The sequence below is a fragment of the Megascapheus bottae genome, chromosome 21, assembly GCF_031878675.1.
Source record: "Megascapheus bottae isolate mThoBot1 chromosome 21, mThoBot2.hap1, whole genome shotgun sequence".
NCBI classification, from domain to species: domain Eukaryota; kingdom Metazoa; phylum Chordata; class Mammalia; order Rodentia; family Geomyidae; genus Megascapheus; species Megascapheus bottae.
In genome coordinates, this window is record NC_143529.1 from 36,669,707 (window position 1) to 36,693,216 (window position 23,510).

At 53.5% G+C, this 23,510-nt stretch overlaps 1 protein-coding gene across 12 annotated transcripts in view; it reads left to right on the plus strand.

The window, feature by feature from the left end:
- Agap1 (ArfGAP with GTPase domain, ankyrin repeat and PH domain 1) overlaps nt 1–23,510 on the plus strand; it is a 418,516-nt gene that overhangs the window by 156,840 nt on the left and 238,166 nt on the right. For all 12 annotated transcript variants that reach the window (XM_090355098.1, XM_090355104.1, XM_090355100.1 and 9 more), the window contains 3 exons: nt 9,365–9,450; nt 13,070–13,211; nt 15,758–15,892. In XM_090355098.1, coding sequence (XP_090211224.1) covers nt 9,365–9,450; nt 13,070–13,211; nt 15,758–15,892 — 363 coding nt within the window. The remainder of the gene's footprint in view (nt 1–9,364; nt 9,451–13,069; nt 13,212–15,757; nt 15,893–23,510) is intronic.

The following is a 23,510-nucleotide window of genomic DNA, read 5'->3' on the forward strand; positions in this document are numbered from 1 at the left end:
CTGGCCTGCCACTCACGAGAAGGAGATGCTTCCCAGCCACGTGCTTGTCTGAGTAGTTTGCAGGATGGGTGTTCAGACCTGTGTGGGCCGTGCACGTGCATCCTCAAGTCCTCATTGAGTGCAGCACTCTGGAGAGTTTGGTTATTACTGAAATTGTGTCAAGGAAGAGTTACACATATGTACCACTTCTTGTAGTAGCCCTTTCAGACTCCCTGGGCCTCCTTGGAGAAGCAGCCTTGCTATACCCCAGGAGCCATGGCCCTGTGCTGTGCAGTAGACAGGAGTCCCACCTGTGTGTACCACAGGTAGCTGGTTTCCACCCCACCCCCGGCCCGTGTCCACAGTGAGGCCTCATGGCCAGAGCTCTGACGTGCACACCCAGCGCTGTCTATGTCTCGGGGAGCTGTGTTCCATCCTGCTCCTGCTGGCCGTGGTCGTCAGGGAGCTCTGGTCCTCTTGGCATGCTGGTCTGCCGTCTGTGGGTTTACCTCTCCCAGTGTTCCCAGCCTCCTGAGCTCCTGTGGCTGTTGAAGCCCCTCCTGAGCGTTTCTCAGTTCTCAGGCACCCATGCTGCTCCAGAGTTCTCTCCGTTCAGGAATTGTAGTTCTCACTCACAGTGTGCTGGGGCCGAAGTGTTGGTAAGGGGTCCCTTCCAGCACTGTCCACAGGCTTAGCTTGTGGCCTGCTTCCTCCTCCCCCTTTCCTTCCTGTGGGACGTGTATGCCATGTCTGGTCCTTACATTTCCCTTCACTTCCTCCCCCTTGGCATCCTTGCCGTGGCATTTTCTTCTCTTGTCTTTCCATACCTTTTGGAGTACACACCAACAAACCTGGTCAGATTTGTTCTGAGTGGGGCCATGGGCAGATGGGAGTGGCTGGGCCTGGGGACCCTGCTTCTTAGTCTCTCTGTCCCAGGTGAGCTGTTCGGAGTCCCCTGCCTTGCTGCTTTGGTGGGAGAGAGAACAGTGGTGAGCTGCCCTCATCTTAAGTGTCTGGGACGTCGGGAACTGGCTCACTGTTCCGTGCCCCATCTGCCCCCAGGGAACAGAACAGGAGCCGTGCTGAGCTTCAGGGTCTGGGGCCAAGGCCTTCCCAGGGATGCTTCGGGTATAGCTGGGTGTGCCTGTCCAGCTGGCTCTGCTGGCTCTCCACACGCTGCTGATTTGCGAGGGATCCGTGATCTGCCCCCTTGGGCACTGCTGCCCCCCCTCCCTGTCCTGACACTGAGTGTCGTCATCTTCCCCCGAGGATCATTCTCAGCTCCCTCGTGAACACTGGCATTGTCCTTGTCTCCAGAGAGCTGTCTCCACTGTTGGCCTCCAGGCCTGCGTAACTCCTGCTGGTGGTCAGGAGGCTGCAGCCATCCCTCCACTGTGACCTGCACACCTTACCCGCCCTGTGGCCACCTCCTCTCCCACCTCCCCTGTGGCAGAAATGGAAGGACAGCCCCTCTGGAGCCGCCGTGTTTACCCCGTCCACAGAGGCAGCGCACAGGCAGGGCAGCTGTCATCTCTCCGCACATCGCATTCCTCATCATTGCACTTCCCAGTGTAAGACTTTTAAAAATGGAAGAAGAAATCTGATTTGTTAACTAGTATGTTACTATGAACCATTTTTCTAGTGTAAAAATAATTGTCCAAAGTACCTTTTAAAATGTCACAGTACAAAATTTCACAAAGCTCCAGTGTTCATAAATTAAAGCCAATTGCATTTTTTTAAAAAAAAAAATCAAAGTAAGAAAAGAGCTCAGTGGATTTTAGACTAGCTTTGTGCATTCCTGAGTTAGGAGAGTAAGCGCCCGCGGCCCTCTTCACGGGAGCCTCCATGTGCACTTGCTGCAGGTAACTGGGGGCTGCGGCCTCACGGCCATTCTTCCTGCCTTGCCTGGGCACCGTGTCATAAAGGGGAGGCGAGAGGCAGTCCAGGGCCCGTCTTCATGCAGTTCTGCCTCCCTCCCATGGAGAGGGGATGTTCTACAGATGCACTTTTGGACTCAGAAATTCACACCCTTAGCTTATGCGTGAAAGAGAAAAGCTGAGCGTCCACAGGGAAGAGAGACAGTGGTAGGCAGGGCTCCTTGGTCACCTGCCCACAGCGACGGATGATGGATGGGGATTGCCATGGAGGGCCTGGACGGAAGGGGGCATGGCGGAGGGGGCTGAAAGTCAGGCACAGGCCACTGGGCTCACGTCACAGCCGACAGTCACAGGCAGGAGGGCTCGGGAAGAGTGGGAAAGCCTAGGGCTTTGTCCCTGCCCCATGGGGTGGCAGGGGTCTGAGTCAGTGTCTTCTCCCTGTGGCTCTGAACTTGCAGTGACATGTGTGTTATGAGATGCTGTCGGGGGTGGTGGGGAGGTTGTGGGAGAAGAAAGCTGTGAGCCGCTCTCACTAGCTTGTAGTCCTCTTAGTGAAAATGGAAACAGAAGCGTCAGACATCAGTGCCAGCGTTTTCTCCCAGCAGCTCCTTTTTAGACGTGGAATTCCACCCCCCTCCCCAGCAGAACTGGCCCTTCCCGGGCCAGCCAGATGTAGAAGAACCCTGTTTCCCCGCTGGCGCAGCACTCCAGATTTCGATGGCCTCCCACAGAGCAGGGCTCCAAATGGCAGCCCCACAGCCGCCGGCATGTGGCAGGGACAGGGACACCGGAAAGCCTTCTGGAAAGTGTTCAGAAGCAAAAGAAACAACTTGGCCTTCCTTTCCCATCGTCTGTGTGTGGTTTTCCCGCGGGCCGCTTGTGGTCCCCCCCCCCCCCCCCCCCCGCACCTGCATTTCACTGGCTGCAGGAGAAAGCCCACAACCCCGTGAACTCGCCAGAGACACAGGCAGGCCAAGGCAGCAGCAGCTGTCAAGTCTCCCGAGAACTCTGGGCACCCATTTTGGGGTGACCTGGTAGTGTCCCTGGAGGTTGAGCTCTGACAAGATGCTGTCCAAGGTCAGCCACCATCTTGCACAGTCTCCACACGTCACGCCTGCACACAGCCAGCCGTGTGGCAGGGACCTCCACCGCAGAAGTTCACTCAGGGAAGACAGAGGACAAGTTTTAAAGCCAACTAGCCCTGTGCTGTGTGGAGGCGCTTGCCTGGGAAGCTGATATAGAAAATCACAGGTTGGAAACCAATGTGGGCCACCTAAACCCCGCCTCAGAACCCCTCAAAGTGGGACAGGTATGTCCTGACGTCTTTGGTCCCACTACGCAGGAGTCGGTGATGAGGGATCACGTCTGGGTGGGGGGGGGACCCCAGTACCTTTCAGGCTGAGGAGGGGCTGCTCTGTGTACACTCCCGGGAGGACAGGGCTTACAAGGTGCCTCGAGGCACAAGCCAGAGCTCACAGGACACCAGGTACAGGCTCGAAACAGCGCTGTTCAAGACCATGGGGGTGTGGCGTGCTAGGGGAGGGGAGACCCAGACTGGGGGAGTAAGGGCAAGAGTAGGAGGCCAAAGCTGGGGTGGGTGGGCCAAGCGGGGCTGGGTGAGGCAAGACGATGTGGGGGGGTGGCAGGGCGGGGGGAGGGAGAGCAGGCAGTGGTACGAGGTGGAGCTGGGTTCAGCTGGACTGGGGGTCAAGCAGGGAGACCCCTGCACAGCTGAGGGTGTGTTCTGAGTGTCCAAAGGCGTCAGGGGGTGTTTTCTTACCACACAGGAAGGAAAGCCTTATTCACTGTGTTCATCTTACAGGCCAGACCAGTGTAGCACCGTAAGCTCAGTCACTTGCTGAGGTCCTCCAGCCAGTAAGGGCAGGGCAGACCTCGAGCCGGGTAGCCTGCTCCTGCACCCATGTGGTGCTCCAAGCCACCAGCTTTGAGGAAGAGGTGTCCTGTCATCCATTCTTCATCCAGTCCATCCAACCAACCCTCTCCAGTCCTGTTATCCATCCATCCTCTCATCCCCTCTCCAGCCTTGCCATCCATCCATCCATCTTCTCATCCCCGCTCCAGTCTTGTCATCCACCCATCCACCCATCCATCTATCCATCATCTATCCATCCATCCTGTCATCCCCTCTCCAGTCCTGTCATCCCCTCTCCAATCCTGTCATCCATCCATCCATCCTGTCATCCCCTCTCCAGTCCTGTCATCCCCTCTCCAGTCCTGTCATCCACCCATCCATCCATCCATCCATCCATCCATCCATCCTCTCATCCCCTCTCCAGTCCTGTCATCCATCCGTCCATCCTCTCATCCCCTCTCCAGTCCTGTCATCCCCTCTCCAGTCCTGTCATCTATCCATCCATCCTCTCATTCCCTCTCCAGTCCTGTCATCCACCCATCCATCCATCCATCCATCCATCCATCCATCCATTCATCCATCCATCCTCTCATCCCCTCTCCAGTCCTGTCATCCACCCATCCATCCTCTCATCCCCTCTCCAGTCCTGTCATCCACCCATCCACCCATCCATCCATCCATCCATCCATCCATCCATCCATCCATCCATCCATCCATCCATCCATCCATCCATCCTCTCATCCCCTCTCCAGTCCTGTCATCCCCTCTCCAGTCCTGTCATCCACCCATCCACCCCATTCATCCATCCATCCATCCATCCATCCATCCATCCATCCATCCATCCTCTCATCCCCTCTCCAGTTCTGTCATCCCCTCTCCAGTCCTGTCATCCACCCATCCACCCATCTATCCATCCATCCACCCATCCATCCATCCATCCATCCATCCATCCATCCTCTCATCCTCTCTCCAGTCCTGTCATCCCCTCTGCACTCCTGCCATCCATCACACCCTCCCTCATCCCCATCACCCTCAGCTGTGTCTCCCCGTTTCCCCCCACCTGTTCCTTCTGCAGGCTTCTTCCTCAGGCAGGTGGGACACATCAGAGCTACCCACTCCTCTTCCTGGGAATGTAGCAGCTCCTGCCGGCTCCCCTTTGGGACCTTGTGGGGGGTGGGCAGGTGGCACGGTCCATGCTCACAGCCAGGGGTTCACAGCCAGGTGGAGTGTCTGGGGCGAGCAGGAGCGTCAGGGTGGGTGGTGTGCCTTGTCTGGAGGTGGGGAGGTGGCTGTGTTTGGTCCAGGGTGGAGGTGGGGATGCTGTCAGTACTGTTGATGCAGCCATGGACTCCAGGGTTCCACCAGCTCAGCCGTAGCAGGGGATAGCAGACATGAGTGAACTCGGGAACGTAGTATGAAAGCTTGGCACATGAAGACTTCAGGGTCCCTGGTGGAACCCTGAGGACAGGGCTTCCTGGGAGGCGCTTTGGGGCTCAGCCCTGACTGCCCACCAGGAAACTGGGCTTCTGTTTCTTTAAACTGCCAGGAAGAACTGACTGTAGGAAGGAGCAGGGCAGCCAGTCCCATCCCTGGATGGGCCAGGGACCCGTGGCTGACCTTGGGACCCCTTCCTCTGACCAGAGCATCTTACGGACTTGTACCCCGTGGTTGGAGAGCATCACACCCGCCCTGTGGTGGGTGTTTCTCTGGCAGAGTGGCAGTGGCTCCCAGCCAAGCTCACAGCCCTCTGGGTCTACAGCTGGGGAGGCAGATCTTTAGGGTTCTGGGTAAAGGAAAAGATTGTTACCACCGAGGAACACATTTGCTTCTCTGAGGTGGTCTGTTCACCTCACTGGACAATAACGGGTTTCCAGCATCTCTTTCTAAAAAGTAAAAAATGTGCACATGGTACTGACTACCGTCTCCGTATGCCGTTTATTAAGTGCTAGGTATGGCATACTGAAAAGCCGACGGAGGCCCTACACTGGGGGTTCTCCTGTGGACCCCGAGTGCAGGAGCTGCCAGGGCGTGGCCTGGCACACTTAGATGTTTGTCCGTGCCGGGTGTGACACAGCCCTACAAGAAAGCACCTTCCCTCCGTGATGACCCCTCCTCCGTGATCACCTCCTCAGTGATCACCTCCTCAGTGATGATCTCCTCAGTGATCACCTCCTCAGTGATGATCTCCTCAGTGATCACCTCCTCAGTGATCACCTCCTCAGTGATCATCTCCTCAGTGATCACCTCCTCAGTGATCATCTCCTCAGTGATCATCTCCTCAGTGATCACCTCCTCAGTGATCACCTCCTCAGTGATGACCTCCTCAGTGACGATCTCCTCAGTGATCACCTCCTCAGTGATGATCTCCTCAGTGACGATCTCCTCAGTGACGATCTCCTCAGTAATGATCTCCTCAGTGATGATCTCCTCAGTGACGACCTTCTCAGTGATGATCTCCTCAGAGATCACCTCCTCAGTGATCACCTCCTCAGTGATCATCTCCTCAGTGATCACCTCCTTAGTGATGATCTCCTCAGTAATCAACTCCTCAGTGATGATCTCCTCAGTGATGACCTCCTCAGTGATGATCTCCTCAGTGATGACCTCATCAGTGATCACCTCCTCATTGATCACCTCCTCAGTAATCACCTCCTCATTGATCACCTCCTCAGTGATCACCTCCTCAGTGATGATCTCCTCAGTGATGATCTCCTCAGTGATCACATCCTCAGTGATGATCTCCTCAGTGATCACCTCCTCAGTGATGATCTCCTCAGTGATCACCTCCTCAGTGATCACCTCCTCAGTGATCACCTCCTCAGTGATCACCTCCTCAGTGATGATCTCCTCAGTGACGACCTCCTCAGTGATGATCTCCTCAGTGATCACCTCCTCAGTGATCACCTCCTCAGTGATGATCTCCTCAGTGAAGACCTCCTCAGTGATCACCTCCTCAGTGATCACCTCCTCAGTGATGATCTCCTCAGTGATCACCTCCTCAGTGATGATCTCCTCAGTGATGATCTCCTCAGTGATGATCTCCTCAGTGATGATCTCCTCAGTGATCACCTCCTCAGTGATCACCTCCTCAGTGATGATCTCCTCAGTGAAGACCTCCTCAGTGATCACCTCCTCAGTGATCACCTCCTCAGTGATGATCTCCTCATTGATCACCTCCTCAGTGATGATCTCCTCAGTGATGACCTCCTCAGTGATGATCTCCTCAGTGATGATCTCCTCAGTGATGATCTCCTCAGTGATCACCTCCTCAGTGATCACCTCCTCAGTGATCACCTCCTCAGTGATGATCTCCTCAGTGACAACCTCCTCAGTGATGATCTCCTCAGTGATGATCTCCTCAGTGATGATCTCCTCAGTGATCACCTCCTCAGTGATCACCTCCTCAGTGATGATCTCCTCAGTGATCACCTCCTCAGTGATCACCTCCTCAGTGATCACCTCCTCAGTGATGATCTCCTCAGTGATGACCTCCTCAGTGATGATCTCCTCAGTGATGATCTCCTCAGTGATGATCTCCTCAGTGATCACCTCCTCAGTGATCACCTCCTCAGTGATGATCTCCTCAGTGATCACCTCCTCAGTGATCACCTCCTCAGTGATCACCTCCTCAGTGATCACCTCCTCAGTGATGATCTCCTCAGTGATGATCTCCTCAGTGAAGACCTCCTCAGTGATCACCTCCTCAGTGATCACCTCCTCAGTGATGATCTCCTCATTGATCACCTCCTCAGTGATGATCTCCTCAGTGGTGATCTCCTCAGTGATGATCTCCTCAGTGATGATCTCCTCAGTGATGATCTCCTCAGTGGTGATCTCCTCAGTGATGATCTCCTCAGTGATCACCTCCTCAGTGATCACCTCCTCAGTGATGACCTCCTCAGTGACGATCTCCTCAGTGACGATCTCCTCAGTGACGACCTCCTCAGTGACGACCTCCTCAGTGATCACCTCCTCAGTGATGACCTCCTCAGTGATGACCTCCTCAGTGATGACCTCCTCAGTGACGATCTCCTCATTGATCACCTCCTCAGTGATCACCTCCTCAGTGATCACCTCCTCAGTGACGACCTCCTCAGTGACGATCTCCTCCGTGATGACCTCCTCAGTGATGACCTCCTCAGTGATGATCTCCTCAGTGATGACCTCCTCAGTGATGATCTCCTCAGTGAAGACCTCCTCAGTGATCACCTCCTCAGTGATCACCTCCTCAGTGATGATCTCCTCATTGATCACCTCCTCAGTGATGATCTCCTCAGTGATCACCTCCTCAGTGATCACCTCCTCAGTGACGATCTCCTCATTGATCACCTCCTCAGTGATCACCTCCTCAGTGATCACCTCCTCAGTGACGACCTCCTCAGTGACGACCTCCTCAGTGACGATCTCCTCCGTGATGACCTCCTCAGTGATGATCTCCTCAGTGACGACCCCCTCAGAGATCACCTCCTCAGTGATCACCTCCTCAGGGATAGGGACCGTAGTGCAGCTCATCGGCAGTATTGTATTGCAGGAATGTTTCTCTGTTTTATCTTGGAGCAAGCTCAAGAGAGCGAATCCTTCATGTTCTGTAACCAGAGACTGTGCCCATGGCCCCGCTAGTGGGGCTGGGAGTCCCTGTGGGAGGGCAGCCTTGCCCCAGGTGGTAGCCCACCCTCTGGCGGCCTGCGCACTTCCTGGGTTAGGCCTGAGCTCTGGAGTGGTGCTGTCCTGGGGTTCTGGGCGGATGGTCCCTCCCAGGGCCCCTGCCAGACTCCCTGGAGTCTGATTGTTCACAGGGTTCTGTGGTGGCTTTGGGGAGGCATCAGCGTAGGAGAGCTGAAAATTGGGTGTTCCTTTCTCACAAAAGTGAGAATCCGTCAGGGCAACCTAGATGCCCTGCAGTGTGGCAGCCCAAGGCACCACGCTGCCCGCCGTGCAGGCCTGGTGGAACAGCCAGGGTGCCATGCTGGTCTCAGGTGTGTCTAGGGGCTGTCACCAGCCCACCCTGTCCTTCTGGCCCCCCGTGCTCCAGCAGGCCCCAGTGTGCCCCTGCTAACCCCATGCTCTCTAACGCCTCTTCGTCAGCCAGCTGCACTGCTCTGTCTCCACCTGTGCGGAGATCCCATCCGTAGCTCTGTCTAACCGTGTGTGGTAGTTGGCATCTGGAGATACCATCCCCATGCTGTTCTGTGTGTCTTTCAAGAACTGGGTTTCCCTTGAGGAGAATACAGGCCCTCAGCCCTTCTTCTATCAGAGATTGTCCACGACATTTCTCAGTTCTGTGAACCCTCTAGAAAGACAGTTTGAATCTTCTGTCTTTCCCAGTGTGCGAGACTTTATGTATTTGCATATAAAGGCTGCACACAGATTCCATGCTTCTCAGCCAGGCATGCCTAGGGTTGCATGGGAAGCTGGGCCTTCTAATCAGAGATAAGCAAATACATGTTTCAATCTGGGTTCCATTGCTCTAAAATTTCAGTGGCTGTGGGAGACAGCTGAAATCCACTCCTAAGCCCTCCGCTGGGTCTCTCCAGGGCGGCTATCACAGTGTATTGTTCCACAAGTGAAGCCCACGTCTGTCTGCCTCCCTCCTGCTCTGGTTTTCTTCTCTAACGTGGCGTTTTCTGTGTGGCAGGTGGCAGGTTCAAGAAGGAGATTGTTGTGGATGGACAGAGCTACCTGCTGCTGATAAGAGATGAAGGGGGTCCCCCAGAGGCACAGGTGAGTATTGCATGCACACTGAAGCAAGCCTCGGACATGGATGGGCTCCCCGAGCTCTTTCTGATCAACCACTTTAGAAGGGAGTCGAGTGCTTTCCCAAAAGCTGGGTGGCTTCTGTGGGGGTGGTTTGTATGGCGGATTGTTTTTTTTTTTCTTAAGTGTGTATGTTGTTATGAAGGATAGGGCCAGGCACCAGTGACTTACTCCCATCATCCTAGCTTCCCAGACGGACACATAGAGGATTGTGGTTCCAGTCCATCGTGATCACGAAGGCAAGACGTCATCTTGATCAGCAGCTGGCTCTGGTGATAGGTGCCTGCCACCCTGGCCACGTGGAAGGCTGGAATTGGGGGGATCACAGTCTACCCGAGGCATAAACACGCGCCCCATCTCAGCTGGTAGCTGTGTGCGGTGGCTGGGCAGGTCGAAGTCCACACCAGCCATCATACCTTACTTGAAAATAACAAAGGCAGAAGGTTGGAAAGCCCCAAATTGCACTTAACTGAAAAGATATTTAGATATCCTGTAGTCGGTGCTGCTCAGGTGACTTGATCTCTAAATAGTACTGCCACTGAGAAAGTCCACTTTCTGCCCAGCTCTCCAGCGCTGCTGCCTGGCAGGAGCTGGCGTTTCTGTGGGCTGGCCAGCCGTGCTGGCCCCATTGGGTCCTGTTGAAACCCATGTGCAGTGTAATGTGATTTCCTTAAAAATCCCTGGAAATGAGAGTGCCGTGTGGGAATCCTGTCTTGGCTGACTTAGTCCAGCTTGGTATTTCATTGACATTGCAGGTTTCCTGGAGCCAGCCTGTAGTACTAGCTGTTCCCATTGATGCCACTGAGGCAGACTTAGAACTGAGCACTTCCTTTCTGGAACTTCTCATGGATTTACAAGATGACTGGCACAGAAGCAGTCGGATGTTGCCATTGGGGAAGGTCCGGTGTGTTGGACACTGGAGCGTTGTGTAGAAATCATCTGTGTGTTGACTGAGAGCTCCCTGGTGATCGTAACATGTACTAATATTTACTATTAAGTAAACCAGTTGGCCTCAAAGCTTATATTAGGGAACAATCTGGGTTTGTGTGTGTGTGTGTTTACGTGCATACCCATGAGTCGTGCAAGGCAAGTACTCTGCCTGTGAGCCAATGACGGCGCCCTGGGCCCGCGTGTGGCTGCAGAGCACCTGGGAGCTGTCCCACATGCTCCTGCCTCTGAGCTGGCTGGCTGCTGCCCCGGGGGCTTGTCGTGGTGGCAGAGCTGGATCTCCCCTTAGTCACTGCACACCCTAGGTTGTGCCCCTGTGCTACCCCGGGGCCCTGGTACAAGGAGGGACATGCAGGTGAAGCCCAGGAATGATGTGAGTTTGCTTTCCACTTCTCCCAGAATGTACTTGGGTGGCAGGGAACCCATCATTGCCGAGCCAGACTCTGCAGTGCATAAAGAACAAGGGGAACAGTAGAAGCGATCCAGACGTGCTGGCTCAGTGTGTGCTCTGATGCTAGAGAGTCTGGAGGGCTGACATGCCGGGCACAGCTATCGGGTCAGAGCTGGAGGTGTTGGAATGGCTGCCAGGGGCGTTCTGACCTTGGTGAGATGGGGCAGTGACCCAGGGTGCACTGAAAGGGACGCCGCCTCCAGAGGGAGAATGTGTACTTTGCATTCTTGAGGCACCATGGGTTCCGTCCCTAGCAGTGGAAGTGGAGCTGTGGCTCAAGTGGTAGAGTGCCAACATTCAGTGAAAAAGCTGAAGGACAGCACCCAGGGTGCTGAGTTCAAGTTCCAGCCCATAGCACTTAAACATTTCAAAACACAGAGAATTTTTTTTTTTTTGGCGATGCTTTTACTAAGGTCCTTTACCTACTTTTTCTACAACCCCACCTCCCAGCCAAGTTCCACACTTCATCTCAAATGGTATCTTCCTCTGAGATCCCTTTGCTCTGACACCTCAGGAAATTTATCCTCCACAGACCTTAGTATGCCTAAATTATGAAGGGATGTTTAATAAAATGACATTGTCCTTCCTTCTAGTTGGTATAACTAGTGAAGGAATTACTTTAAGGAAACAACTTACTGGGTCTCAAAAGTGGTCATTCTGTAAGCTGAATCCTGTCTCCGTCACGCTGGTGGTGGGCCTTGCCAGTGCGTCCCCTGGAGAGGGCCATGCTGTGGGGAGCACTGAAGCTGGCACCTCCACGGGCACCTCGGTCCTGGGAGAGGACCATGCCGCTGTACAGGGCATGTACCTTGGTCCCCAGAGAGAACCGACCTGTGCTCAGCTGAGGCACTGGCCTCCCCAGTCCTTCCCCCAAGACTGGGTAGTGCCCCCAGCCATGCCGAGAGCAGCCCTGGGGGAGGTCTCATGGGCCTCTGGCTTTGAGGAAGAGCTGACTCAGTTTCCTTGAGGACCAGCCTGACATTCTAGCACTCGCTTCCCTCACAAGGATTTGCCCTCAGATGATTCCTGATTAAAGATTTCTACAAATTCAGGGATGGTCAGATGGGGCTGACTTCTTCCTTCTGTCTTCCCGTGGTGTGGCACATTGACAGCTCTCACCTGGAGGTAGCAGCCTGGCAGATGACATTGCAGCACTCCAGGTGGCCACCAGGCGGCCCCAGGATAGAGCAGAGACGCGGCTGTTTTAGCTGCCTTTCCTTTTTCTCTCCAGGTTGCTGCTTTTCCAGTTCCCTTCTTCTTAGTACAGGGTGTATTTGTAGTGTCGGGGCTGGGTGCACACACCCTCCTGCGAGAGGAGGAGGGGGCCAGTGTCTCCTGGGTGGGGGAGGTTCAGGGTCCAGCGGGGAGCTGAGAGCATGCCCTCCTCTCTCCCTCGCTGGCCTGCCCGCCCAGCCCCAGCTCACTGGAGCCGTCCTACAGTTCTTGGCAGGTCTGCTTCAACGTTCTCCTGTGATTGACTGTACGTGTGTCACTAGAGTCTCAGGACTTGGAAGGCTGGTCACATGTTTCATGTGTGAGCGAGTATGGTTTCTAGTCGTAAGTGGAAATTGAGTTGAACCACTAAGACATTTGCTGGAGTGGAGGTGCTATGTCTGCCTATCTGGGGACCGAAGCTGCTTTTCAGGGAAAGCGAATGGGATTTTTTTTCTCTTGTTTGCTTCCTCTTCTCTTGGAATGAGGGAGGGCCTTGGTGCTGGGTGGAGTCTGGGCTCCTCCTCTCTGGGGCCTAGGGAGCACTGGGCCGGCCAAGAGCAGTCAGAGCAGGGACCAGCAGACAGTGTCCGGCCACGCTGCCAGGCCACGCCAGCACCTGTTCTCACACAGACGCCAGGGCCCACAGGAACCAGGATTCAAACTCTCTCTGCCATTTTACCCTCATTGGCAGGCACTCTCTCATCTGAACCACTCCCCCAGCTCCTGGAGACACCTTCTGTGCATACAGCTGCACTTGAACCCGCAGGGGGTGAGGCTGTCTCTGAAGAGAGGGGCCTGCTGCTCTAGAGTCGTGGTGAGCAGTGCCACTGCCCTCTGTAATAGCACCCAGCCTAGAGGTTGTCCCTGTCCTGTAGTCCCGGGTATGAAGAGGACCCTCAGAGATCCCGGTGCCCCTGCCCCAGCCGGCACCCTCACTCAGCACCCCCTCTGCCTGCCTTTCTCTCTCTGCAGTTTGCCATGTGGGTGGATGCCGTCATCTTTGTTTTCAGCCTGGAGGACGAGATAAGTTTCCAGACTGTCTACCACTACTACAGCCGGATGGCCAACTACCGCAACACCGGCGAGATCCCGCTTGTGCTGGTGGGGACCCAGGGTGAGTGAGTGTTCCAAGTGTGGGGTGTCGGTGTAGAGAAGCCCCGGGAGGACATGGATCACAGATGGTTTCCTGATTTGATTCCTTGCACAGACCGCTCTACCTCAAAACATTGCAGGCACAGACACCTTAGAAAAGACAGATTCATTCTCTGCTCTCATGTAAGAAGTTCATCAGCACATAAGCTTATTAACTAAGTGCACCATGAACATTAGAGTTTCGCATTGTCCCTCCTGTCCACAGCTTGTGAGCTGCTGTTGATTTTCATCTGTGCTGGAGAGCACAGAACCACTGGGAACCCGTTTCCGGTTTTCCTGTAGGTCTCTTGTGAACCTGGCCTTTTAGCAGGTGAAGTTCACGTTCAGATAGTTTTGTTAGAAAGGTAGGGTACCTATGAAGTGATCATGTTTTTATGTACCGGTTTTGCAGAATCCTCCAGAAGCCACATATCTGGCGTCCGGGCCCAGGCCCGCATGTGAAAGCTCTGTAGCTAAGAAGCCGGCTGTGCATGTTGCCCACAGAGCTGCACTGAGGTAGCAAGATCCTGCAGGTGGTGGGCATGTGTGCTGAGAAGTAGGGACTGGGGCATAGCGTGCCAGCCCTCTCCCATTGTGCTAGTGGACAGTACCCAGGGCTCCTGGGAAGCACTGTGCCGTGCTGCTCACCACTGAAACTGAAGGAGCAAAAACCAGATAGATGTTCTTTGTGCCCACAGCGCCCTCTGGTGGCCACCAGGAGGCAGCAATACAGAAACAGTTCCTAGGTTAGTTCAACGCTGCATCTCTCAACAGGCACAGACTTCTTGCCTTGTCATTACCCCTTAAACAGTGTGACAGTGTCCCCAAATGGCTAATGAGTGGATGATCTAGAGATGATTTTAAGTATAAAGAAGGGTCATCTAGGTCGTGAGCTGCATTCTCCAGAAGAGGACAGAGTGTCCAGGGACTGTAGGCCACCTTGGCACTTTGAGGAAACTGAGAGGGTCTGAGAACTCGTAGCAAGTGAACAGCTTTTTAACAGCACAGTCTATTTACCACTGCCATGCAAGAGAGGTTTAATAGTCAAAGCGGACCTGGCCAGCTGTTCCGATGTCAGCTGGGCTCGCAGAGCTGCCGGGGTCTGGCCCCACCCACCATTCCCAGCTGGCAGAACTGCCTGGACCCAGGAGGCCATGCTGAGGCCTCAGCTGCTTTCTCAGGGACTCACAGTAACTCTCAGAGTTTAGGTTCCTGTTCTGGCAAAGATGACTGCACTGCCATCTCCCTTCTCACTGGGGTTTCTTTGAGTGGAGGGTGGAATGGAGTTGGGGCCACACACACACCCCCTACACCCACCCATGCACACCCACAGTGGTTGATGGGTCTGACTTTCACCGCTCAGAAAGGGACGGAAGAGAAAGTCACACCTGGCATCTGGTGGGTCAGTCAGACACATGGCATGTGTGTGCTGGTGGTTGCTTTTGTTCCTGGATTTTTGCCTTATTTTGTTTTGTTTTTCCTCTGTGGCTGGTCTTACCGAGGTCTCCCGTGGGCTGGGCCTGGTGGCACATGTCTGTAGCTGTAGCACTCGGGAGGCCAAGGTAGGAAGATGATGAGTTCAAAGCTAGCCTGAACTACATGGTAAGACACTATCTCAAAAAGACCAAAGGAAGGGAAGGAGGAACGTGTTGCTTCGTGAATGTGACCCTTGTGGAGCCAGGTTTGAGAGCGGTGGTGTCCTGTGCGTGGAGGCAGCCTCGTTCTGGTGGGGGTCTCTGGGCTGGTAACTTTGGTAGACGGTGATTATTTTCTGTAACCTGAGAGCCTTCAACCCCCCCTGAATCATTCAGCTTAGGAAACTAGTTCTGACAGAGGTCCTTTCCCTCTGCACGGCATCCCTCGTTCAGCCCCTGGTGGGCCAGGCTCCAGGCTGTGGCCTGAGCGTGTGGGGTAGCCTCGATGGAAAGGAAGCTGTGTAGACGTCCATTGTTGGGCTGCCCAGTCTCCCCAACCTTTCCTGGATGCCCCAAGTCAGGGGAGCTTCCCCTCCAAGCCCCGGAGGCCCTCAGCACTCCCTTTAGCAGGAAGGCCAGAGAGCAGACTTCTGTGTGACCTGCAGAGCCCTGCTCCCCTCCTGTCCTGCTCTCCCCAAGTCTCCGTCCTCCCGAGTGGGTTCTCCGTGCTGCTGCTTCAACCACAGGCCTCTCCTCTTTCCACGGGCTCCATAGACATACACTTACAAGGACCAGCAGCAGGAGTAAAGCAGTCTGTTCCCCCTTGGACGTGTCTTGCTGTAGAGCTATATTTTCTTCTTGTTCTGCGTCAGTATGCTTCGATTTCAGTCTCAGCAGCTGTCTGGGTCACCCCATGAAGGACGGGTTGTCCTGGAATTCGAGGCTGTCATTTGGAGGGGTGGGGGTTACTTTGTGTTCAGAATTCCAGGGCCTGGAAGGAATTAACAGTTCTACAAGGGATGGTGACGGCTTGAGATGTGCCACACAAAGGTCATGAGAAGCCAGGGACAGGTGCATGTGGTGGCTGGCATCGTGCCTTGTTCTTCTGTTTCAGATGCCATAAGTTCCACGAACCCCCGGGTCATCGACGACGCACGGGCGAGGAAGCTCTCCAACGACCTGAAGCGCTGTACCTACTACGAGACCTGTGCCACGTACGGCCTCAACGTGGAGCGCGTCTTCCAGGACGGTAAATGCACAGCCCCAGGCTCTGGGGCTCAGTGGCACAGGGGCACCAGCGTGAAACGGGAGCCTGTCCTGGGGCCATAGCGTGAGGGGCGCAGTGACGCCCAGTCCCTCCGCCCGCTTTCAGTGGGGGTGTTCAGGAGGAACGAGCGCCCCACCACACACAGTCCTGGGTGGGTTGTGTGTCACACCACCTTTCCTGGGTGCAGGTGTGCAGAGCGGAGAGCCCCCTGAGCCGTGCCTCATCTCTCGATTCTCCGTCAGCCTTTGACATTTTGCCATGTGTTTATTGTAGCTGCTCATTCTTCATCCGGTCCTGTCTTTAGGAAAAAGATGTTGGGCCCTGTAATACAAGCCTTTAGTATCAGGCAGGAGGGTTTACCATGGTTGGCAGCATGAATTTTCCATTAATAAATGAACGGTCTGTGTAAAAAGAGTTTTATAACAATATTGGAGGACGACAAGATTATGACAAATCCTGCTGGACATTGCATTTTAGTGCTTGCTTGTTTTTATATGATCTGGAAGGAATAAATGATACCCAGGCTAACCACCACGCTGGGTTTAGGGGCAGTTTTGACCCTAAAATATTTTTATTTCATATAAAGATTTTTTTAAAGAGGGATTAGTGTATATATTTTATAATGTCAATTAAATGGCGTGTATATACATTCTTGTGTATTTTTTCAATCATAGAATCGTTTGTTGTCACGGATGGATGTTCTTGAGGAGGAAGCTGAAACTGGTACAGTTTCATAGTTAGAAATGAGGTCTGAGTTGAGTGTTGGTGGCTCTAGTTTGTAATCTTGAGTCGTGTTAGATATTCAGAAGGCTGGGGATGGCAAAATCAAGATGTTGTAGACCAAGCCAGGCAGAGACTTCACAAGACCTCTTCTCAGCCCACAGGTGGGTTCAGTTCAGTGATGCAGGCCTTTCATCCCTGACACAGGGAAGACTGGGCTAGCGAGAGTCAGGTTTCCAGGCCAGCCTGGACAGAAGCGTCTGTGAAACTCCCTCTCCACAAGTAGGAAGCCAGACCAGTGACTTGACCTGTGACCTCAACAGCACTGGAAACGTAGAACAGATGGATCGTGGTCCAGGCCCATCCCAGAGTGGGAAGTGAGACTGTCTAAAAACGCGGTGAAAACAGGCAGGAAATTGGTCTTCATCAGCGCTGAGCAGGTATCAGGCCCTGAGTTCAACAGAAAATTAACAGAACCACAGCGTGGCTGGAACCTTAGGGAGTGCTTGTCTGTTGTGGCATTGAGGTCCCTGTCCCTGAGAGGGAGGGAGGTGTGGTGTGAAGGGAGGTCTAGCCTTACCGGAGAGGATCTGGGGAGCTTGAGCAACCCCACGTAGAGAGGAGAGGAGGCCCAGATTCTCCCCAGCCAGGCCTGCAGGGAGGGGGGGGGGCGGCAGCTTTCCTACGGAAGCCTGGCAGGCAGCGGCACCTTTTTTGCTTTTCTGCTGGGCTCTTTGGAGCTGCTGTGATGTCACCTCTTTTCCTGAGCATCTGAGCTTCTTGCTGTGCATCTGATGTCTATGGGAGCTTGCTCAGCTGTCGGTGACAGTTTCACACGGTAAACATGTCACGTTGGGTCATCCTACTGTGAGGTAAAATCCGTGTCTGTGCTGGCGTTCAATGAAGACTGTAAATCCTACCGGGCATACTTTGTTTTATAACTGTGCCATCTGACTTGGTAAGAGGTTTTGTTGTTGTTTTATAGTGTAAGGGTTGAACGCGGGACTGTGCTTGCTAGACAGGAGCTCTGCCATATGAATCACGCCTCTAATCCTTGTATAAGGGTGTGTGTGTGTGTGTGTGTGTGTGTGTATATGTGTATGTATGTGTGTGTGCGTGCGTGTGTGTGTGCGTGCGTGTGTGTGTGCGTGTGTGTGTGTGTGCGCGCACGCGCGCATGCGCCCGTGCACATGCGTGCAGGTATGTATATGTACTTACATGTACTGGGGCTTGAACTCAGGGTCTGAGTGCTGCTCCTTATCTTTTTCACTCAAGCTAACACCCAGTCACTTGAACCACAGCTGCGTCTGGCTCTTTGGGGGTGGGAGGTGGCCTAACTGGCTGTCCCATTCCTGCAAGTATTTTAAACTTCCTGGTAATGTCATGGGTTCCCCACCCCTCTCCGCTGGTTGGGTGAGGAGTAGACTTAGATAGGGCCGTGTCTCCTCATCGGATGGCTCTGTGTCTCGCCCTGTGGGATGCCCCGTGAGTGGTAAGCACTTGCTCTGTCCTGCACCCTGACACACACCCTGGTACTCTAGGGCACGTGTGATAGTGGGGGCCAGGCTGCTCTTGCCTGGCCCTGTCTCTTACCTCCTGAGGGTGCCCGAGCTCTGTGGGACATAGGGACACTGCAGGGTGGTACTGACAGCCTTGCCTGATGGCTCAGAGCAACCTGCAGAAGCAAGGTGCAGCTGTCATCTGCCCGCCGCCCTGCCTCCAGGGCCAGGGGAGGGATCCTGTAGAGGAGCAGAGACCTTTCATCCCAAGGCAGACCGGTCGTGCTTGTCAGAGAAGCCGTCCCGGGCCAGGCTCCGGTAGCTTCTGCCAGGCCCCTTGAACTGGAGCCCTCACCCTGCCAGTGTGTCTTTAATTGTGTACTGTGCACTTTGTCCCGGGACGTGGGTGTGTGCCCGACAGAGTGATCTCTGCCCCAGGAGGACAGGGCAGTCCTTCAGCCCCACTTTCGGTGGCTGGCTTGGATTCTAATTTTTTTTTTTTTTTTTTTTTGCCAGTCCTGGACTTGAGCTCAGGGCCTGAGCACTGTCCTTGGGTTTTCTCAAGGCTAGAGCTCTACCACTTGAGCCTCAGCTCCACTTCCGGCTTTTTTCTATGTATGTGGTACCGAGGAATCGAACCCGGGTCTTCGTGCGTGCTAGGCAAGCACGCTACCACTAGGCCAAACTCCCGGCCCGTGGATTCTAATTTTTATCCATGTTCTGGAAAGCGCTTTCCTAGCAGCCATTCTGGTTTTTGCTCCTGCCTGCTCACCGTTAACCTGGTCCTCAGGAGATGCCATTGGCTGGCTGGCAGGCAGTCCGCAGGGCCGCAGGGGAGGTTAGATGGGGACGTGGCTCACTTTCCATCTTTATGAGATTGAGATCCTGGTCTACAAAGAAGTCCAGCTCACACTACATGTCTGCAGCTGCCAGGGCCTAGCCACGGCTTGTCCAGATCCGCGGGCCACATGAATTAGCCTGCGGTGTGACCCGTCCTTGCTCCGGGTCATCACGGCAGGAGGGCGTCTTCGGGGCCCCTCTGCACCTGCCTTGCTGGGCCCTGCGTCCTGCTGACAGTGTGCGGCCCAAAGATGTGGCCATTACGCTAGTTTTCTTTTCCATGGCCAGCTTCATTTTCAGTGTTAGGTGGCCTATTGTTTTGTTTCTGTCGCTGCTGTTTTTCTTTTTTGTTACGTGTGAAATTAGATTTCAGTGGGTGTGTATGTGTGTGCGTGTGCCTTAGATACACATATGTGCGTATATTGAGCGCCTGGTGTGCATTGGAGCGGTGAACTGAGGAGTCTTTTCGTGCCTGTCACTGTTTACTTGGGATTCGAGCATGCTGCGTGAGCACTCTACCACTAGGCCACGCTCCCGACCCCAGGCTCAGCTTCTTACAAAGCTCTGTTGCGGTGGTTTCGGGTTTTGACTGAGGAGGTGGCTCACAGACGTGGGCCTCTTGGTGCCCGCATGGTAGGGCTGCAGTGGGAAGAAGGAAGACGTGCCTCAGTCTCCCCGAGGTGACCTGGAGTTGGTTGATGGCCGTGTGAAGCCTGACCGCCTCCGGCTTCCTAGGGCAGGTTCGCCTGGTGGGCGGGGGTTTGCAGGTTTGCCACCAAGAGAACCACGTCAGCGCAGGGCTCCAGGTCGCTCCTGGGCCTCCGAGGTTCTGATCTGTGTACGCAGTGGGCGCGGAAAGCATGGGTCGGCTTTGTGGGGGCATGTGAGGGAGCCCACAATGCCATGGTACCCCCTTATTTATGCACTTGTTCAGCCAGCTTCCTATCCATATACTACGGTCCCACCACAAATGGAGGTAATCGATATGAGAACTAAAACAGTAAGCTCTTAGTGCCGTAAACCAAGTATTCTGAGGTTAAAATAAAGTAGAAAGTGTAAAGACCGCAACAGTGCTGTCAGGTTTTGTTTTTTTGTTTTTTTAGCTATTATTGTTTTTTGTTGTAGTTTTTAAGACATGCTGTATCACTGTTAGCCTGACAGGTGAGCCAGGCCTCTAACTCATGTGAGATGCGGAACTAGGGAAGTCTGGAGTCCATCACATGCGGAAGTCACCTCGCTGTCCAGACATTTGCAGGGAAGATTCGCTTGAGATGACTTCATCTCCGTGTTTTTAAATGCATTGTTATCTCAATTATTTCACATTACAAGTAGGAACTGGCGCGTTTCCCCTTAGATTTGTCCTCTTTGTCTCTGGTCTGTTGAACTGTTCAGTGGACCCAGAGGCTGGATTTTCTGAGGAGGAATTCTCGTTTAGCTTATCAGCTGACCCTTAAAGTCAACTTTGGGCAAAGCCCCATGATCATTGAGGCCCACAAGACTCACGGGGCACAGGCTTCTGCCACTGCACCAGGCATACAGAGTCGCATATGAAACTTGATCGTTCTTGAGGGAAAACATTTTGAGTCTGTTGTCATGGGGATTTTTTGGTGTCCCCAAAGGTGCATGGAGGGTGGGGTGGACCCTTTAAGGGGCAGGGCTTAGTGCGAGGTCTTCAGGTCATTGGTGGCTTGGCCTGGAAGGGGGATGGTGTCCCCAGGGCCCCCTGCCTTTCCCTCACATTCTGGCCACCAGGTGAAGCCACGGTGTGCCCCAGGCTCCCACCTTACTGTGGCCTCACCCACACCTGAAGCAATAGAGCCAGTTCCCGAACTTGTGAAAGTCAGCCCTCTTTTCTCTTGGTGTGTTAATGATCTCCAGACTTTGAAATGCAGTAGGAAGACGTCCTACTGTTGATGTTATCACAGAAGCTGTGAGAGATCTTGAATTTCATAATGCTGTGGAATTGTTGAAAAAGAAGCTTGGGTCCTTCCTGGGTGCTTCTTCCCCTACATCGTGAGGTTTTCATGCTGTGTTTCTCTTCTGGGAAACGGAAATGTACTCAGATGCCCAAGTGCGTGTGGACGTGTGTGCATCAACCCACATGGCCAGAATTCGATCGTTAGTCACGATTTGTAAATGCTCTCGTGTTTTGATCTTCATGTTCAGACTCATCTCTCTGCCTCGTAGAATTAATTTTATCAATGACATAGGAAATGGTTGTTTTAATACTCGCCTGCACTGCGCCTCCTGGCTGTGTTTTGCCCCAGGATTCTTCCCTAATGACCCTAGCCAGCTTGAATTAGCTTGATGTATCATTAATGCCTACAAATGGCTTTTATTTCTGTTCATAATCTGTTCATAATGCCATGCATTCTGCTCCTCCTAATGTTTTTAAAATAATTAAACAGTGATGTGCTTTTTGACCTATTTAGCCCTCCTCAGAGTCACTGAGCGAAAGAGTAAGAAAGTATCACTTAAGCAGGGGAGGCAGGCGTCCCTGCAGTCCTGCAGATGTCACCCAGAAACTTCCAGGTCTCCTAGGTGGTAGCCTTTTCCCCTCATTGGACTTGGTTCATGGAGGCACTGAGCTTGTTCAGTCTCAAGAAAGAGAAGGACCTGCAGTCTGCATCAGAAGTTGTCATGTTCTGCCATGACAGCTCCTCGCATGGGCTGGCAGAGGTTAGCAGACGTGCTGCTGTGTTTGGGGGCTGAGGGGCAGGGTGGAGCAGATGTCCCGTGACCCCAGAAGGCAAGCTCTGGAGTCCTGTTAGTGGGCGTAGTTCAGGCAGAGCTGCCGGAAGCATTGTCACTAGGAATTCAGCAATGATTTTTATCCATCTTTCTGATTAGGAAGACGCAAGATGAAGTGTGGGTGGTGTTTCTTGAAAAGAAAAATAAACTATGAAAACTTGGGAGTGAGTTCAATGTTCTTTGATAAAGAGACAGATGGATTATTCTTTTTTTTTTTTCCCCTTTGGTACTAGTACGGGGGCTGGAACCCAGGACCTGCTCAGTTGTTGGCACTGAGCTATGTGAGCCACAGCTCTGCTTCCAGCTTCTTACTGGTTAATTGGAGATGAGAGTCTCATGGGCTTTTCTGCGAGGTCTGGCTTCAAACCGTGATCCTCAGATCTTAACCTTCTGAGTAGCTAGGATTAGAGGCCTGAGTCACTGGCACTCAGCCAAATGTTTCATTTGGTTTCCTTTTGTTTTGTTTGTCCTTAAGTATGGAAATAACTGCCCAGTGGTGATCACTGTTGTAGCGTGTGTGTGTGCGCGCGCGTGCGCGTGCATGCAGGTGTGTGTGTGCACGCATGTGTGCCATGTGTTGGAAAAACCTGGCTGTGCATTTTGTAACCTCCTCACTCCAGTGTTTCTTCTACAGTGTAGTTACACTGGCCATTCCCCACGGCGCTACGTGACAGGCCATGTTGGGGTGTTTACCCACTTGTGCCTTTGTGTCAAGTTAGACTAGTGTCTGGGGTGAGACATTCCAGGGAAGAGGGGAGCAGTGAACCCCCCAGTTCTGACCCTTCCCCGGCACCACGTGGTGTTGGCTCCGGTGGACTTGGGGAGCCCCAGGAGCCCTCTGCGTACACAGGCTTTTGCCATCCGCTCCCCGGGGCGGCTGCAGCCGCTGCTCTTGCACTGCTCCTCATCTGTTTGGGCCTCTTAGGCCCACACTGACCTTTGCTGAGCATGGCAGCTTTGTTTCACGTGTTTGAAACGTACCATTTAGGGAGAACCTCACCAATAAGACCCTGCTCAAGGGCTCACCCCCACCACATTCCCTGAGGGCCCTCGTCCTCGCTCAGAGGGGGATTGCCATGTGCCAGGACGGGGGACAGGGAGCAGGTCCCAGCTGCCCCTCTTGACCTGTGTGACCTGATACTGGTGCCAGAAAAGAGAACTCCCATGGTGCTCCACTGTCGGCCTGGTGGAGCCTGTCCACCTACCCCCATCTCCCGGGAGGGGGGGCCGTAGACTCCACGTTTGCAGGTGGAGCTGGGCCTGTCCCTGCCACCGGTTCCTCAGTACAGCTGTCGTTCACGGTGGATTTCTTGGTCTGTGTATTGCTTAATTTCAAGAAATGGCACTCGTGTTTAGTTCTGTAATTCAAACCATAAGAAAACTATTGCAGGTGCTTGGGTTCAAGGATGTGTTTCCAAACCTGCAAGAGTTTGTTATCAAATGAATCATCGAGAGAGCACCTGCTTCATTTATTTCTTGCTGAATCTATGATGTGTATGGCTTCAGTCTGGAGGACCTGAGGCACTGTCTGGTCCCCTCCTTCCCAGGTGATCAAGTGATGCTAGTCCTGTTGGAGTGTGCTCTCAGTAGAAGGCAGAGGCTAGAATTTATGTCTGTGCTTCTTGGCCCCATAGCTTCTCCTTTGTTTTTCCCTTTTCATTATTTATTTCCATTAATTTACTTTATTGTTATTATAGAGTGATGTACGGAGGGATTACAATGACAGGAGCCAGGTCATCAGAACATTTTCTCTCATGCAGTGTTTTCTGTTCTCCCTCTCTCCCAGGCCC